This window comes from Marmota flaviventris, chromosome 7 (genome assembly GCF_047511675.1).
Source record: "Marmota flaviventris isolate mMarFla1 chromosome 7, mMarFla1.hap1, whole genome shotgun sequence".
Taxonomy (NCBI): domain Eukaryota; kingdom Metazoa; phylum Chordata; class Mammalia; order Rodentia; family Sciuridae; genus Marmota; species Marmota flaviventris.
The window spans coordinates 141488808-141506011 of NC_092504.1; the positions used below are offsets into that span (position 1 = coordinate 141488808).

A 17204-nucleotide genomic window follows, 5' to 3' on the forward strand; every position below is an offset into this window, starting at 1 on the left:
ATAATAGAAGTATAACAATACCTAATTCCCAGAATTTGGAGAAATATTAAATGAGATACCATGTGAAAAGAAAGTATTTTATATATTCTGTATTCCAGATGTTTTGAAAATAGCATTTTCCAAAGTGGAAATGAAATATCAGCTTTTGAGATGTTCTATGATTAAAAATTAAGAATTTGAGGTCAAATTCCTACATGCCACTATAGCCTTTTTTGGAGATTTTTAGTATGCAATAGGCTAGAAAAAGTCCTGCATACAGAAATTTACATAAACCTTTAATTTTATTTCTACGCAATGTTTCCCAAACTTGTTCAACTAGAAAACCCTTTTCTCATTGCACCTGTTAACACTCATTGGAATAGTTTGTGAAACACTGATATGATATAGGAAGGTAGTTAAACCCTGAGTCCTAGCAATCTGTTTAGAACTCTAGGCATTATCATGTGAAACAAAAACAGGTTTGGTTATTGGATTGAAATGACTGTCCTATATTCATGGAAAAATCATAGAAGTTGATGTTACAATTTGTTGAATAAGTAATCTGCCATTAAATTTATTGATTTGTAAATATTGAGAATCTAACAAATGTAAGACTTTTTACTTTTTTAAATCAACATTGTTTAATTATAATTTGCATATAATAAATTACATCAATTCATGTGCAGGATTCAATTTGTTTGGGGTTTTTTTCGGTACTGAGGATTGATCCCCGGGTTCTCTACCACTGAACTACACCCCCAGCATCCCCTCACCTTTTTTTTTTTTTTTGGTGGGTGCATGCTGGGGATTGAACTCAGGGGCACTTGATCTCTGAGCCACATCCCCGGCCCTATTTTGTATTTTATTTAGAGACAGGGTCTCACTGAGTTGCTTAGTGCCTCGCTTTTGCTAAGGCTGGCTTTAAACTCATGATCCTCCTGTCTCAGCCTCCCAAGCCACTGGGATTACAGGCATGTGCCACCGTGCCCCCACCACTGCCCCCCCACCCCCGCACCACACTTTGTTTTCTGAGACAGGGTTTCCTTAGGTTGCCCTTGAACTTGTGATCCTCCTGTCTCAGCTTCTGGAGATGCTGGGTTACAGGTGTGTGCCAACACAGTTCATCTAATTTAAACAAATGTAAACCTGTGAAACTACCTCTGCAATCAAAGTATGACCCTTTCTAACACCCCCAAAAGATTGCTTTTGCCCTAGTGCAGGCTATCTCTGTGCTTCTCCCAGGCTTCAGTCAGTGACTACTGTTCTTTTTTTGTTAGTACAGAGTGTGTTAGTTTTTCTTAATATTTTATGTAAGTGTAATTATTATATAGTTTGTGCTCTTTTATGTCAGGTTTTTTTTTATTCCAGACAGTGATTTTTAAGATTTACATATTATTGTTTCAATATTTTGTTCCTTTTTATTGTTTTAATAATATTCCATTATATATTTTGTGTGTACACCTATAAATTAGACATTGAATTGTTGACAGTTTTCAGCTACTGTTATAAGGCTGTTATGAACACCCATGTACAAGTTTGTATGGATATAGGTATTTGATCCTCTCAGATAAATATCCAGGAATGGAATACTTCAGTCATTATGGTCGGGTATGTTTCCCTTTTTAAGAAACTGTAAATAGTTTTTCAAAGTGGTTATACTGTTTTATATTCCCATTAGCCACGTATAAAAGTTCTAGTTGGCCCATATTCTAGATTAATCTTTGGTATTACCAGTGTCATTAATTTAAGTTATTCTTATGGTAATAGTGATATTTCACTATGATTCAAATTTGCATTGATCCAGTGGCTAATTATGTTGAATATATTTTCATGTGTTTACTTGCCAACCAATAATAGCTTCCTTTCTGAGGTATTCATTCACATTTTTTGCCTACTTTCTGTTAGGTTTTTTTAAATTATTTAATAATAATAAGATGATTTTTTTTCTTTATAAAAACTATAGTTTTAGTGCTTAATTCATTGAGATTTATGAACCATTTTGGGTTAATTTTTAATGTAGTATGAGTGTAATGTCACAGCTAACTTTTTTCTTTCTGGTATCGTTTTCTAAAACAGTTATTGCGTGCTTAAAAAATCAAAATCAGTATGGATTTCTGTATTTTTTAATTACCTGTGATTTTATTCTCAGGATACTGTTCGCACAGTCTTGTCTCTAGCATTAGAAATTTTGAAGTCAAATAGTGTGAGTCCTTCAACTTTGTCCTTTCACAAGTTATGCTCACTATTGATAGTCATAGTAGTAAGCTTGCCACATTTCTTTTAAATCTATAGATAAATTTGAGGAGACTTCATCTCTTGCTGTTGAGCATCCCACTCCATGAACATGGTGTATTTCTCCATTTAGGTTGTCTTTACTTTCTCTGAAGAGTGTTTCATATTTTTTAGAAGAGAATTCTTTGGTTAATTTTATTCCCAAGTTGTTTGTTTTACTCTTATTAATGTATTTCCATAAAATTGATCAAACAAACAGTTGATTAAAATATTATGCTTGTATCATGTGGTCTTGCTAGTAGTCATTTATTGATTCCTTAGGATTTCTATATGAACAGTGTTTTCCTACAAATGAAGAATATTACTTTTTCACACTCCATGTTTTATATCCCTCGCTCTTTTTTTCTGATTGCCAAATCTGGTACATCTATTAGAATTTCTTGATCTGATGTTAAAAAAATAAAGTTGAATATTTCAACATTAAATATGTGCTGGCTATAGGTTTTTCAATAGATACCACTTACTATATTAAAGAAGTCCCCTTCTACCCATAGTTTGCTGAGAACTTTTCATTGTGAGTGAATCTTTTAAAGAGGATTTTTAAAATATTGTTAGATTATTTTGCCAGTTTTTTTAAAAGGTTTTGTAATCTATATTATCCCAAGAATCATTCATCTGTAATTTTCAGCTTTTGCAATATCTTTGCCAGGTTTTGGAGTTAATATACTAACCTTATAAAACAACTGAGAAGTATTCTCTTCTCAGTGTTCTGAAGTGGTTATAGGATTTCAGTGTTAAATTCAGAAGTGAAAGTACCTGGACTTAGAGGTTCTTGATGGGAAAGTCGGCATAGCCAGTTCAGTGGTTTAATGAATTCAGTTCAATTTTTCAAAACATTTGAGGAATGGACAGCTTTAGTTGGAGAAGAGAGTCTTTCTGCGGAGAAACTTAGGCAGATACCCCAAGGAGTTAACCACCCAAGGATCTGCTGGAAAGCGTCCAAGGTAGAAGGAACATCAAGTGCCAAGGGTCATAATATGGGTTATCTTGGTGAATTTACCAAGTGCCCTTGAAAGGAACGTATGTCCTGAGGTTGTTGGGTGTGCTGTTCTAGAATTATACATATAGATTAATTTTGATATTCTTTCACCAGAACAACCTTTGAATATAAGTTGTATCCTTTCACTTTTCTACCTAAAGCTTTCTGGTAGCTTCCTTTTTTATATAAAACTATAAATACACACATACACATATACACACCTACAAATATAGATATTTGTTGCTTCACCTTTATTTTATTTATACATGGTGCTGAGAATCGAACCCAGTGCCTCACACATGCCAGGCAAGTGTGCTACCGCTGAGCCCCAGCCCCAGCCCCATGGCTTCCTTTTTATACTAACTATTGGGCCTTAAGAGCTACTCATAACACTTTCTGACCTCAATTCCTGCCTCTCTTCTTAGTATTCATTATGCCATGTTTTTTTTTTCTTTCCATAAAACATGCCAGTTATTCTTGCCTTAGCACATGATGTTCCTTCTACCTTGAATACTTTCCAGTAGATCCTCGTATGGTTAACTCCTTTCTGCCTCAGAAAGACTCTCTTCTCCAACTAAAGCTACCCACTCCCTCAAGGGATGGATGCACATACCACACACATACACCCCTTTCCAACCCATTTCTCTTTTTTTACCAGCTTCACTGAGATATAAATCACAAACTATAGCTTGGTGAGAATAGCACACATCTATGTAATCCCATCAGCTCAGGAGGCTGAGGCAGGAGGATCACAAGTTCAAGGCCAGCTTCAGCACCTTAGCAAGGCCCTGTCTCAAAATAAAAAATAATCCCCAGTAAATAAATAAATACCACAAAATCAATTCATTTAAAATATGTCCCTCATTGGTTTTTAATATAGTCATAGATATGTGTAACCATTCCCACAATTTATCTTATCTATCTTATTCATACTTTTTTCTACTATCAGAACTGTTTGGTGAGTAACACATGCTCAGTAAATTCTTCCGAATAAGTAAGTTCATTATTCATAAGGTTATTGAGGCATTAGTCTCCAGTGAAATGTCAGGAAAGTTCAATTGGCAGATTCAACTCTAGGCATTCTTCTATCAGAGCTGTGCTATTTGTATTACTGAATTAGCTAACAGCTTGTGCATATTTAAGAGTTATTGAAGACAGCTGGTGCAGTGGCTTTAAAATAAAAAATACAAAGGACCGAGAATGTAGCTCAGTGGTAAAGCACCCCTGAGTTCAATACCTAGCACTGCCCCCCCTCCAAAAAAAATAGTTATTGAATGAGCCAGTTATTGTCCCACACACTTATAATCCCAACTACTCAGGAAGCTGAAGCAGGAGGATTGCTATTTTGAGACCAGCTTGGGTGACTTAGTTAGACTCTTGTCTCAGATTTTTAAAAAATGAAAAAGGGATATAACTCAATGGTAGAGCACCTCTGTGTTTAATTTCTGGTACTGAAGGGGAGGGGAGTTACTAAAGGAAGTTATGAAAAATTCCTTTTGATATAATGAATGCAAAACATATGCCACTTTTCTAAGAGAGTGACTTTTTACTCACTAACAATTGATGAGAAACAGAAAGCCTTCCAGAAATACTGATTTTTCTATTTTCAGGAATGCTCCAGACATTATTTGTAAATTTGAAATAGATTATTAGTATCCCTAGTGCTTGTGTTATTTGCCAGTTCTGGATAACAATGGGTTATTCATGAGATGCTGGGCATACCCTTTCCCGGATGCCTTGATGTGGAATGTGGGTTCTGAGCTAGTTAATCTTTACTGCTCTCCCTTCTCTCTAGGCTTTAATGCGGCCTGGACGAATTGATAGAATCATCTATGTGCCTTTACCAGATGCAGCAACAAGAAGGGAAATATTCAACCTGCAGTTTCACGCTATGCCAATCAGTAATGAGGTTGACTTGGATGAACTCATCCTGCAAACCCATACATACTCAGGAGCAGAGGTAAGATAACTTCTTTCAAAGTACCTTTGTGGTTGGGACTATAGCCCGGTGACAAACCATGTGCTTCTAATGGAAGAGGCCAAGTTTGTCCCCCAGCACTGGGGAAGAAATGGTGAGAGGGAAGCAGTGGCTTGGGACCATGAAGCAAATGAAGTTGCTTGCTAATGACTGCTTTAGATGACGTTGTGCTAAGGAATCTTTGAACAGGAAAACTAAGTTACATTGTGCTTCACCTGGCCTGTATTGTAGCACAGTTGTTATGGTTTTGTTTTGGGGGTTTTTTTTGGTACCTGGGATTGAACCCAGGGGCACTTAACCACTGAGCCACATCCCCTGCCCTTTTTTTTGCATTTTATTTAGAGACAGGGTGTCATTGAGTTGCTTAGCGTCTTGCTTTTTTGCTGAGGCTGGCTTTGAACTCGTGATCCTCCCTCCTGCCTCAGCCTCCAGGGCCACTGGGATTACAGGCATGCGCCACCGCACTTGGCTATTAAGTTTTTTTAATCTGACTCCTGTGATTTCTCAAAGTGTAGTCTTGAGATAAGTAACGTGAGATAGTGGGAAGAACCCTGAGTGGAAGCCGACTCTCCTGTCAACTTCTCAGTAACAGCTATTTCCAACCAGTCATGTTTCATTGAACTTTTATTATTTATTTATTTTAACCTGTCAAATGGGAATGATAGTACAACCTACTGGGGATTGAACCCAGGGTTTTGCACATGATAGGCAAATGCTCTATCACTGAGCTACTTCCCCATCCATTTTTATTTTATTTTGAGACAGTGTCTTACTGAGTTACTAAGGCCATCCTCAAACTTGTGATCCTCCTGCCTCAGCCTCTCAGGTAGCTGGGATTGCAGGCATACGTCACCATGTTCAGCTTCTACTGAATTCTTAACAAAAGGACATACTGTTGGGCTGGGGATGTGGCTCAAGCAGTAACGCACTCACCTGGCATGCGCGGGGCGCTGGGTTCGATCCTCAGCACCACATAAAAATAAAATAAAGATGTCGGGTCCACCGAAAACTGAAAAGTAAATATTAAAAAAATTCTCTCTCTCTCTTCTCTCTTCTCTCTTTTCTCTTAAAAAAAAAAAAAAGACATACTATATACCTCACACAGAAATAGCATGTGAATACCACTGGTGGAGTCATACTGCAAAGTTAGTATTTTTTAAGGAAGATATTATAGATTCTTTTTTCTATTCTGAATAATCCAGTAGGCTGGGACTGTACATCCTATTTTGTTTGCTGTTTTTACCCATTTTCTGTAAAAACTAAAGAGATTTACATGTCACAGATCATAAGTGGTACCATAGGTAAATTTCTATGTAGAGTTGACTTTCATGTATCATGCAGTGTAGCTAATAGAAACATCCAAAATCAGTCTCGCATCTACTCATGTTTTTATGTTATGAATTATGGAATTTTATTCTCCTTCTTATTAATTAAGTTTTTCAACAACACTGGGTTTGGGAGCCATGTGGAAAGTAGCTTGAAAAGCAGTTGGCGTGCACTTACATTTAAGTTCTGTCTGAAACAGTATCTTCATGAAACAGTATCTTCCATGACCATTTATAAAGTTAAGATGAACATAAAATTGACTACTCCAGCAATTATAAAATTCAGTTTGGATGTGAATCTTAAGGGCAGGCTTCATATATATAATATGACAGTTTATAGGAAACAAACAACAAGAAGAAGCCATACATTTTTTGCTTGAGTGACGTGGGACAGCAGATGCACCTTCTCACTTTGAAGTAATTCAAGTAGCAACACTGATACAAAACAGAAAGTAAAGCCAGTGAGATTCTGTCTGGCTTAAAAGAAAACACTCACTCAGTGCCAGCAGTTGTAGCAGCTTGCTGGTTCTTATGTGGTACATGTCTTATTCAGTCTAAAATATAAGGGCATTTATGATTAATTTTTATATCAAATCTTCTAAAAATAGTCACAGGAGAAGCAGAACAAATTCTGTCCTTCCTTGATTTAAATGTCTGCATCCCACAGTGCTCAGGCAAGGGAGGAGATTGCGCTGTGGTCCTGTTCATAATTTACAACTTCATAGAAATGTTATCTCAGAACTACATCTTAGTAGTTCTGTGGTTCTTAGTCTGGAAAAGACAGGTTTGTTTCACCTGGGTTTTCAATTTACTTTTGTTGTTGATGTTACTCTAAATATTTAGGAGGTTCACATAAGTATTTGAGGAGAACTTTTATTTTTTTTAAGGATTTAAAATTGGTCAATAGGAAATTCAGGACAAAATGTCTCACTTTTTTTCCTCTGTCTTTTAATTGGAACAAAAGTAGAGCTATAAAGTTTTAAAGCCAAAATTAATTAGGTTTGAGGGGTGTGTGTGCATGTGTGTGTGTGTGTGTGTGTTTGTTTTTTTAACAGTGAAATGAATTTAGAGCCAGAGTCTCAGGCACCTGACTCTGTAGACTCAGTGCATTGCAACTCTGTTGTGACTAATTTCTGTCCTTCCCAGGCCAAGGCCATGTCCTTCAGCACATGTTTAACAAATGCTGGAGAAGCTGGCAGGGGTCAGAGGATCTGAGCTCTTTTCTTTCTTTATTTAATTTCTTTGAACCTTGGATTTCTAATTTGTAAAGTCTTTATGTGAAATTGTTTCAAGGTCGTGTAGTGAGATAACAAATGTAAAATCACCAAGCAACAATGCCTGTGTGAAGAGTACCTCCTAGTGTTTTTCCCCTTCGCCCTTTTTCTTCTCACCTGTTTTATATTTCTATTTCCCACCAAGATGTTAGATAATGTTGCTACAAGGTGGCAATATGTTTTGCATTACCTCAATAACCAGATAAATCATTTATCTGAAAGCTAAATGATAATTGTTTTTCTTATTCTTTCCTTTAAAATATAAAAATTTGCTTAATATAGTGTTCTTAGAATAGTATTATAAATCTAGCTGTAAAAAGTTTTTTTAAAGAGATTTATTAAACACGTTTCACACCAAATGTTAAAAAATTCATGTTTTTTTAAAACTTAGTTTTTTTTAATCCTTATTTTAATATTAGAATGACTGTCTTGTCTTGAGTTCTGCTCAGTAGTCTCTGCCTTCCTAGGTTTAATGATAGCCTAAAGTCTTCATGCCAGCTTGACATCAAAAACTCATCTCCTGGTGCCTCATGATCTAAGGAAAGACTGTCTTCACCGTGCCTGAGCTCTTGGAGCTATTACAAGGAGAGCCTTGAATTGCTTTTCTATCTTGCTGATTAACGTTCCTTCTGACATCTTTTTTCCTCCCACACAATAAAAACAGGAGCAATTAGAGCCACTTAGAATGTCTATGCTCTTCCTTCGCAGCTTCTCTTGTGTTCGTACATGTTCCCCAGCCGAGAAATCAGAACCCACGTGTTAGGGTCTGGAACAGATCTGCTGTTCATTTGACGAGTCTGATAGCACAGCTGAGATGGGAATTGGGACTCAGCAGCAGGACAGGGCACCCTTTGGTGTCGTCTCAGGCTCTTACCAGCTATAGTACAGAGTAGCGGGTTGCAGTGTCCCTTCCCATATGAGGCAGAGCCTCCACCCTGTGTGGTAACCTGCCTGCAACCACCTTTTGCATCTAAGGACAAGCTGTCCTGTGGAAGCCTGCTCTAGCCAACTGGTCTTCTATTCATGTTTGAGATTTCTTTGTTATCTTCTTCCTCTTTCTTGAGGAAATTTTATCCTAAAATTCTGAATTTGACCTCAGAATTGCAAAATACTTAAGTAAGCAACCTTCTGAAATCACAACTTTGTCAGTAAACCTTCACAACCACTCGACGCAGGAGTGGCATTTCCTTCCTGACACTTTATGCTTGTCTCTGTTTGGCTTCCTTGGCTCTTAATGCATTTCCCCTCATGGTAATTGTGGTGTGAACAACTGCCTTGTCTTCCCAGACCTTCTCTCTGCAGAAACAAGGTCTCATACCAGTGGATATTCCTGCACAGGGTAGTTCCTACATGTGTTGGTTCTGATGTACTTTACCAACCAAAAATCTTGGCCTTAACGTTCACTAAAATGGCACTTTTAGTGTAAATTGCCGTTTCTTATACACCATCTATGCTGAGCGCACTAACTCTGTGGGGACAGTGACCTAGCAAAAGAAATGGCTGTAAGCAAGAGCACTTGATTTGTCTGCAGTCCCACCAAGATCCAGATCTTTCTGTTCCTCCTGAAGATTCTTGGTGACCTGTGCATGGTCTGAGTTGACAGTGAGTCTCTGAAACCACTGTGTCATTCCCTTTGACCTCTCCAAACCTCTTGTGAAGATCTGCCTGTTCTTGTAGGGAGTGGCTTAGCAAACTGAACAGCAGATGCAAAAGTCTTTACTCCTTTGTATAAAACTTCTCTTTACAATGCTTGCCTCTACCTACCTTCTTTCCATCTTCCCCAAAATGCATAAGCGATTTGAATTTAGGAACTTTGATTTTGGTTTTGGTTTTGGTTTTACTATTATTATTTATTTCATTCCCCAGGTATTGTGTACAAGACTTGTGATTTAGAGGGAAAGACACATCAACAACCACATTCTGTTCATGTGGCATGATCTAGGCATGTGTGGTATTGCCAGATAAAGAAGGGAGTCACAAGAGCCAGGGTTAAAGGTGCAGGCACAGCCTTCACCTCTGTAAAGGGCCCTTGGATTTTGGTCTTATCCATGTTTGTATCACATTACGTAGCACACTGCCTCACATAGAGCTGATACATGTCCATGGAATACACAGATGTATATTTTACGTCTCAAATACATAAACTACACTCTGAGTTTAATAACTTGTCTTCTGAGCCCTTGAATATTGAAGATGTCGTTTGTGCAATATTAGCACTTTGAACCTCCAATGAGGCATAGCACCTATATGAATTGCCAGATTATTAAAAGTCAAGTGGATTATGTCTTCTGAGCCACATTATATAACATAATTTTGGATAGAAACTCCTAGGACAAAGACCTTTTCCCAGCAGCTTTGTTCAGTGGATAAAGTATGTCTGTCCTGTTGTAAATGAACTTTGAAAAGAGACTTCACAGCAGAGATCAACATTTACTAAAAGTAGATTTTTAAGACTTAACTCATCAGCCACCACCCCTTCCCTTTCCTCCTCTCTAGTACCTTGTCATCTACTTGCTAAATGAAGAAACTTAGTAAAAGCCAAGACCCATCTTGGCCATTTACTACAACACAAATTTGGCCTAACCATTTATCATTTCTACAGATCACATTCTCATCTTTTAATAACAGTAGAAAAAAGGTCTCTATGGTCCTTTCAAGTGTTAAAAATCTGTGTGATGACATACCCATCATAGATTAGATTCATTGTATAGGAAACCCCGTAGAAGTTGGAACTCCAAGGTATTTAATATGGTCATGCGTATCTTATGGTACTTCTAGAAACCTGGGGCCTTGGCATCTTAGTCAGTGCCTCTAAAACTTGGCTTCTGTTGCCTACAGATCCTAATCATGGCATCAGAGGACTGGGAACTTAGGATAACCAGCAGTGCATACAACTTGGTTTTTAATGAAATTCTCCTTAGCAAACTTAACAGTTTTTCACTGCACAGAAATAAATGTTTTACCTGCTCAGAGATTCCAAAGTGTAGTGATATCACACACACTTACACACACACACACACACACACACATTTTTGGTCCTAAGTCATTTGGCAGTTCTGCTTTTCAGCTTCTTTAAGAACGGATGCTCATCATATTCAATATTTATGGTTTCAGAGGCACTCAGAAAAAAAGAAATGTACAGAAGCCAAAGTTTTTCTTGAATTCTCTTTGTTGGCAAAGTAACTGATCATTACAGTTACAGTGATTTTAGTTATAACTTAGAGTTTTTTAAACATTCTTTCAGTGCAGAGATTCTAAACTTCAGCTTCTACTTAAATTGGCAATAAAAGCACATGAATTCAGCCTACCTGCACATGAATTCAGCCTACCTAAGACTATGTGAGATAGATGTCCACACCACAGCAGATCATCCTCCAGAACACCCCAAGCTGCCATACCTGTACTGCCGACTCCTTGGCAGGGGTTAAGACTGCTGTCTGCTTACAAAAGCATTAGTCAGAAAGGAAGTGGCTGCTGAATGAAATTTGCTAGCAGCAGACTTAATAGATCATTTTATAACCAAATAAATATGGAAACCCCTTTATAGAGAAGCAGTTATGTCTAGGCAACAAGTTAGTCAGGACCTACCTGATAATCTAGTTCCCAAGGCTGGCAGCCAAGGTGAATATGTCTATGGAAAATTACTTAAGCCTGTGGTAATGCTGATTTCAACATTTAATAGTCCATCTTATTTATTCTTTTCTGAATCTCCGTCAGTCTGTTACTTCCCACTAGTTCTCCAAAATTCTTTTTTTTTAACTTTATTTTATTTACTTATTTATTTAATGTGGTGCTGAGGATCAAACCCAGTGCCTCACATATACTAGGCAAGTGCTGTACCACTGAGCCACAACCCCAGCCCAACTCCAAAATTCTTGTATAAAATAATGTGTGTTTCTCCATCTTAAAGAAGAATGATATAATGATATAATATTAACTTGAGGAGGAACATATGATTTTTAAAAAAGATTTTGTGAAGTGTGTTGTTATGTAGTATAGATTCCGATGGAGATAGATATCTCTGTTGGTCATCTGAGGTTCTGGAAAGCTAATTGCCAATAATAATTTAAATCTATCTATATATATGAAGAGTATGCACCAATATATGTGAAAACTTCCTGTTTTTCTAAGAATTTTTTTTACTTTGTGAAAGTGCATTATGATTATGGAATGAGAAAGATCTAAATCCAGCCAAGCTTGCCCATTTCCTAGCCATGTGAGCTGTTTCTTCATCTATAATTGTGGGTAGAAAAGGTCTCTCCTTCATAGAGCTGTTGTCCAGTTAGGTGAAACAGTTAAGTAAGGTACTTATCTCAGATGCACATAATAAATGCTCAATAAACACCTTTGTTGTATTTTTATGATTAGCAAATCTAGTCCCTGTTTTTAATTTTTCCTTGTTTAAAGACATGCTAGTTTTTTACTTTTAACGTAAAGCCAGTGTTTATTTGCAAACCATCTGTATATTATCCCTACTTCAGCATTTTAAGTAATTCCTACTTTTTCTTTTATAGCTTAATTTTATTTTCTTTTTACATAAATCTCATTTATTTAAAAAATTATTGAATCTATCAACTTTTAAAAATTGAAAGTTTCAGGCTGGGGTTGTGGCTCAGTGGTAGAGCACTTGCCTAGCACTTGTGAGGCCCTGGGTTAGATCCTCAACAACTCATAAAAACAAATAAAATAAAGGTATTGTGTCCAAATACAACTGAGAAATAAATATTTTTTAAAAAATTGAAAGTTTCTAATTCTTCTAAAATAATTGTTTAGCGAATAAGCATACTGAGTTGCAGTGCCCTTTCTTTTAGATTAAAAGAAAGAGCAGTGTGGACCCAGCATTTAGGTAAGGAAGATAATTCCTTTGCTAAGGACAAAGACATCAAGTCTCATTGCTAGTTTATGGTGGCCACAGTGGGCATGCTCCCATTTTTCATCCTCAAATGACAGTCATTCTGAGTTCTGAAAGATGTCACTTCCTAAATATTACTAAAATTCTGACAAATGCAGTGGCTAAATTGTTCTTAAATGTGCCCTTTCACAAAGGAAACTGAAAAACAGAAGTGACAAGGGTTATTTGATACACAGTACTTTCTTTTCTGTCTTCTTTATTTTTATCTTCCAGTAGTATTTCTGGTGGTCTTTAATACAGGTTGGAGGTCCCTTATCTGAAATGCCTGGGACCAGCATTTCAAATTCCAGATATTTTTAGATGTAGAATATTTGCAATACTTTACTGGTTGAGCGTTCCCTAATCCAAAAATCCAAAATTTTGAGCTTGAGTCTCAGATTTCAGAGCATTTCAGAGTTGGGGTTTTCAAATTAGGAATGCTCAACCTGTACTAACTCTTTTTATTTATTCTGGAAAAGCAAGACTATTTTTAGTAAATAATATAATATAATATGACATTATATTACACTAGTAGCATTTCTGTGTGTGGGAAGCCTTCCCTGCTCCTTCAGGAGTAGAAACACCAGGTGTGTTGCATGCTGCTTTACATTGTGAGGCTCCAGTGCAATGAATTGTTCTCTCTCTTTTCAAACTGCACACTTTTGGTGTTAAGACTAGACATTCTTCAATTGTAGTAAAAATAGCCACTTTGCATATTTTAATTCACTTTGAAAGGATCCTCAAGGAGCCACAAGGATTGTATTATTTGCTAGAATCCTTTAAAATGTAATGGTCAAAAGATCTTATTATAATAATTTGTATATATCCAAGGGCATCAAATATATATCATGATCTGTTTTATTTTGAACTTTTATTTTTTTACTACAGTAGTGACAAATCTTGAAGACCTCCAAAATATATCTTAAGGCCTAAACATAACTTTGTGAATATTTAAAGAATCAGTTGACTTACTGCTTGAACTTGGCTTATGACTGTAAAGCAAAACTACACTTAAATGTAATTCTGTATATAAACTAGTCATGCCTTGTAAGCTAGCAACCCCAGAAGGTGGTGTTTTTCTTCTGTGACAGCTAGTACTCTAGACAATCAATATATTATTCATGTTTAGAAACAAAATTCAGAATAAAGTTACAAAGAATATTGCTCCCATTTATGTATCTGACAGAGAAAGCCACAGGCTGAGTAAAGAGAGACAAAGAGATCAGTGCCCAATAACTGAAAACTGCTTTCTTTTTCCCCCGGTGGTACTTGACCTGAAGTGTCTCCTGGGGGGTGAATTGTCCCCCTCAGTTCATATGGTGACTTCCTAATCAAGCTCCCTTTCTCTCTAGAAGCAGTGCTCCTATGATCATTTCTGACTCTGTTGGGACATAGGATCTGTAAAGGGTCAGGAGGCTGACTGAGTGGAGAAGAGCATTCCAGCCCACAGGGTCGGCAGCCTTGTCAGGAGCGGGAGTGAGGGAGAGCAGTGTCTCTACAGGTGCTCCCACACCAAAGAAAGGACACAGAGGACACAGTGCCAAGGAAGCCATCTACAGGCCAGGACGTCCTCACCAGCAACTAACCATGCTGGCATCTTGATCTCAGAATTGCAGCCTTCAGAACTGTGCAAAACTAAATTTCTGTCAGTATAGTCACACCTCTGTATCTGTAGGTTGGGAAATTCCTGCCCACCCCCACTCCCCCCAAAAAAATTTCCAAGACTTCCTAAAAGCAAAACTTGAATTTGCCACCCACCCACCAAGTATTATGCTGAGTCTACACAGATGAAATGATGTGTACGTGGGCACACCTGCTCTAGCCTCCTCCCCTTCACACACCTTGCTCTCTCCGCTCTCCTTAGGGCATCAGTTGCCCTGAGGCCTGTGCTGACCGTGTTGTTAGACCCCCCTGTGCTGAACATGGCATACTTCTTTGTCTTGGAATTTTCCCCTAAACAATACACTATAAAAGTAACTTACATCATATTAGGTGCTGTAAGTAATCTAGACACTATTTAAATCATACAGGAGGATGGTTGTAGTTTATGTGCAAATAATACACCATTTTATATAAGGTGTAGACCCTTTTATATAAGGGTCTTGAAGATCTGCAGATTTTCATATCTCTCCGTGTCTCAGAACCAGTCCCCTGTGGATATCAAAGGGTGACTATATTTTGTTATGGCAATTCACATGCAAAAGAGTCCATTACAGCACATGTCATTGTAGCTCAGGTCATTGTTAAATTTTGCTTTTCTGTTTGGTAATTGGTAGAGATGATTTCTATCAATAAATAGTCATTAATTTCAGCCTGAATTGCCTACAGGAAGCAGGTGATTGTAGGCAATTCTTAGTAGGTCAACAATTTTACTGCAAGTTCCTTTTCAAGAATTCCTAGTACTTTTCTTTCTAGAAGCAGTGCTCCTATGGTTATTTGGGCTATCCCCCTGCAGTGTGTTGCACCCCAAGAACAGGTAACCTAACAGCAGCAGATTGAGGTTCTGGTACTGAAAACAGGAAAATCTTCTCTACTAGGGTCAGCAAAAGGAAGAGGGGCTTTTCTTTTGTATCTAGGCACAGCACCAACCCTATACAAGATGAGACTGGACAGCACTTGTCTTACTTTCCCACTGTATGTCTCGTCACCTTCATCTTCTCTGCAGCCTCCTCCAGACCTTCTTTCTCATTGTTTTTCTTTTCACAGTTCCAGTCTGTTGTCCAGTAAGAAAGTCATGATGCAGTCGTTTGACCGTAAGCCAGTTAATCAGGCCATGCTCAGAGCTATCTGAATTGGGGGGTTACTATGTACAATTTGCAGAAAAGATTTTAGTCTTTGCTGTTGTGTGTGATTAGGTTTTTACCTTGTTATACTCAGATTGCACAGTACATTCCATTGACTTGATGGCAGAAATGCACCATCATTTTGAACACTGTGCTTATATCTTTCTGAGCCTTATTTTTCAGGGACTTTGGGGTGGAAGCCGAAGTATAGGTAATAAAAACAGAAGATTCTGTGGTAAGTGATTTCATAACTGGAGAATCTTAATCTCAGAGGCAAGTTTGAAACTGCAACTTTTTAAGACCTTGGGGTTCCCAGGGGTATCTGGACCAGGGCCTAGAGCATAACAAGGAGGACTCCACAGCCCCTCACCTGGACTTCATTAGACAGCTCTGCTTTAATAGGTAAGACTTACTTTGATAGCAAGACTTTGCTTCTGAAAAGATATTGTTGTGAAAGCCTCAATTTAAGAGGAAATTCATAATTAAAAATATAAAAAACTGGAGTTGCCCACATAAACATCAAAAAGACAACTTAGCAAAAGAATAAAATTTATTGATTTCTGCCCTTTATAGGGCACTTTTCTTTTTTAAAGATTTATATGCAGAGTTTTTGGAAATACATTATCTATGGGAGTTGGCAAATAAAGGATTTCAAAAGAAAAATATTCAGTTAACGTACCTGCCCATCTGGGGCTGGGGTTATAGCTTGGTGGTAGAGCGCATGCCTAGCATTTGTGAGGCACTGGGTTTGATTGTCAACACCGCATAAAAATAAATAGATTTTAGAAATTAAATAAATAAATAAAGATATTGTTTCCCTCTTTAAAAAAATAAATAAATAACAACTTAGAATATACAAGCTTAAGATCATATTTTCCTAGTAATTTGTTTGCAAAATCTGACAAACACTATTTTCTATTATCAAAGAACCAGAATTGTTTTTCTCAGTGATGCATTTTTATAATTTGAAAGTTAGGTATGGAATTCTTCAAAACATTTATCTCACTAGAAAAATTAGGAGTATTCATTCTACCTTATTACACAGCAGACCTTTAGCAGCTAGGATTACTGTATTTTATGTAAGTTTAAATTTTACATATATAGAGACTTTTAGCAGTTTAAAGCTTATAGAAAAATAAGTTGACAAAACAGAAAGTTCCCATATATTTCTAACTTCATCCCCTAATTGCACTTATTTTTATTTTTTGTATCAGTATGTTGCATGGTTACAGTTGTTGCGCCCACATTAATAATAATTCTGTAATACTGGCATTGATTCAAGTCCATAGTTTACTATAGGGTTTATTCTTTATGTTGTGCATTGGGTTTTAACAAATGTGTCATAACCATATCATACAGAACAGCTTCACTACTTTAAAAATCCCATCCCTCCACCATGTCCCTAGCAACCAGTAATCTTTTTTACTGTCTCCATAGTTTTGCTTTTTTCAGAATGTCATATCATTAGAATCTTCTTTCACTTAAGAGTGTATACTTTAGGATCTTCCATGTCTTCTATGAGTGAATAGCTCTTTTTTTTTTTTTTCTAGTGAATAATGTTTCACTGTCTGTAGGTACCATCATCTGTTTTATCTATTCGCCTGTTAGAGGACATCTTTGTTGTCTCCAGGTTTTGGCATAATGAGTAAAGCTTCTGTAAACATTCATTTGCAGGTGTTTATATGGACTTATGTTTCCAACTC

The 17204-nt window shown here is 37.1% G+C and overlaps 1 protein-coding gene across 2 annotated transcripts in view; it reads left to right on the top strand.

The window, feature by feature from the left end:
- Afg2a (AFG2 AAA ATPase homolog A) overlaps positions 1 to 17204 on the top strand; it is a 271575-nt gene that overhangs the window by 206224 nt on the left and 48147 nt on the right. For both annotated transcript variants that reach the window (XM_071614708.1, XM_027955852.2), the window contains one exon: positions 5046 to 5210. In XM_071614708.1, the coding sequence (XP_071470809.1) occupies positions 5046 to 5210 (165 nt within the window). The remainder of the gene's footprint in view (positions 1 to 5045; positions 5211 to 17204) is intronic.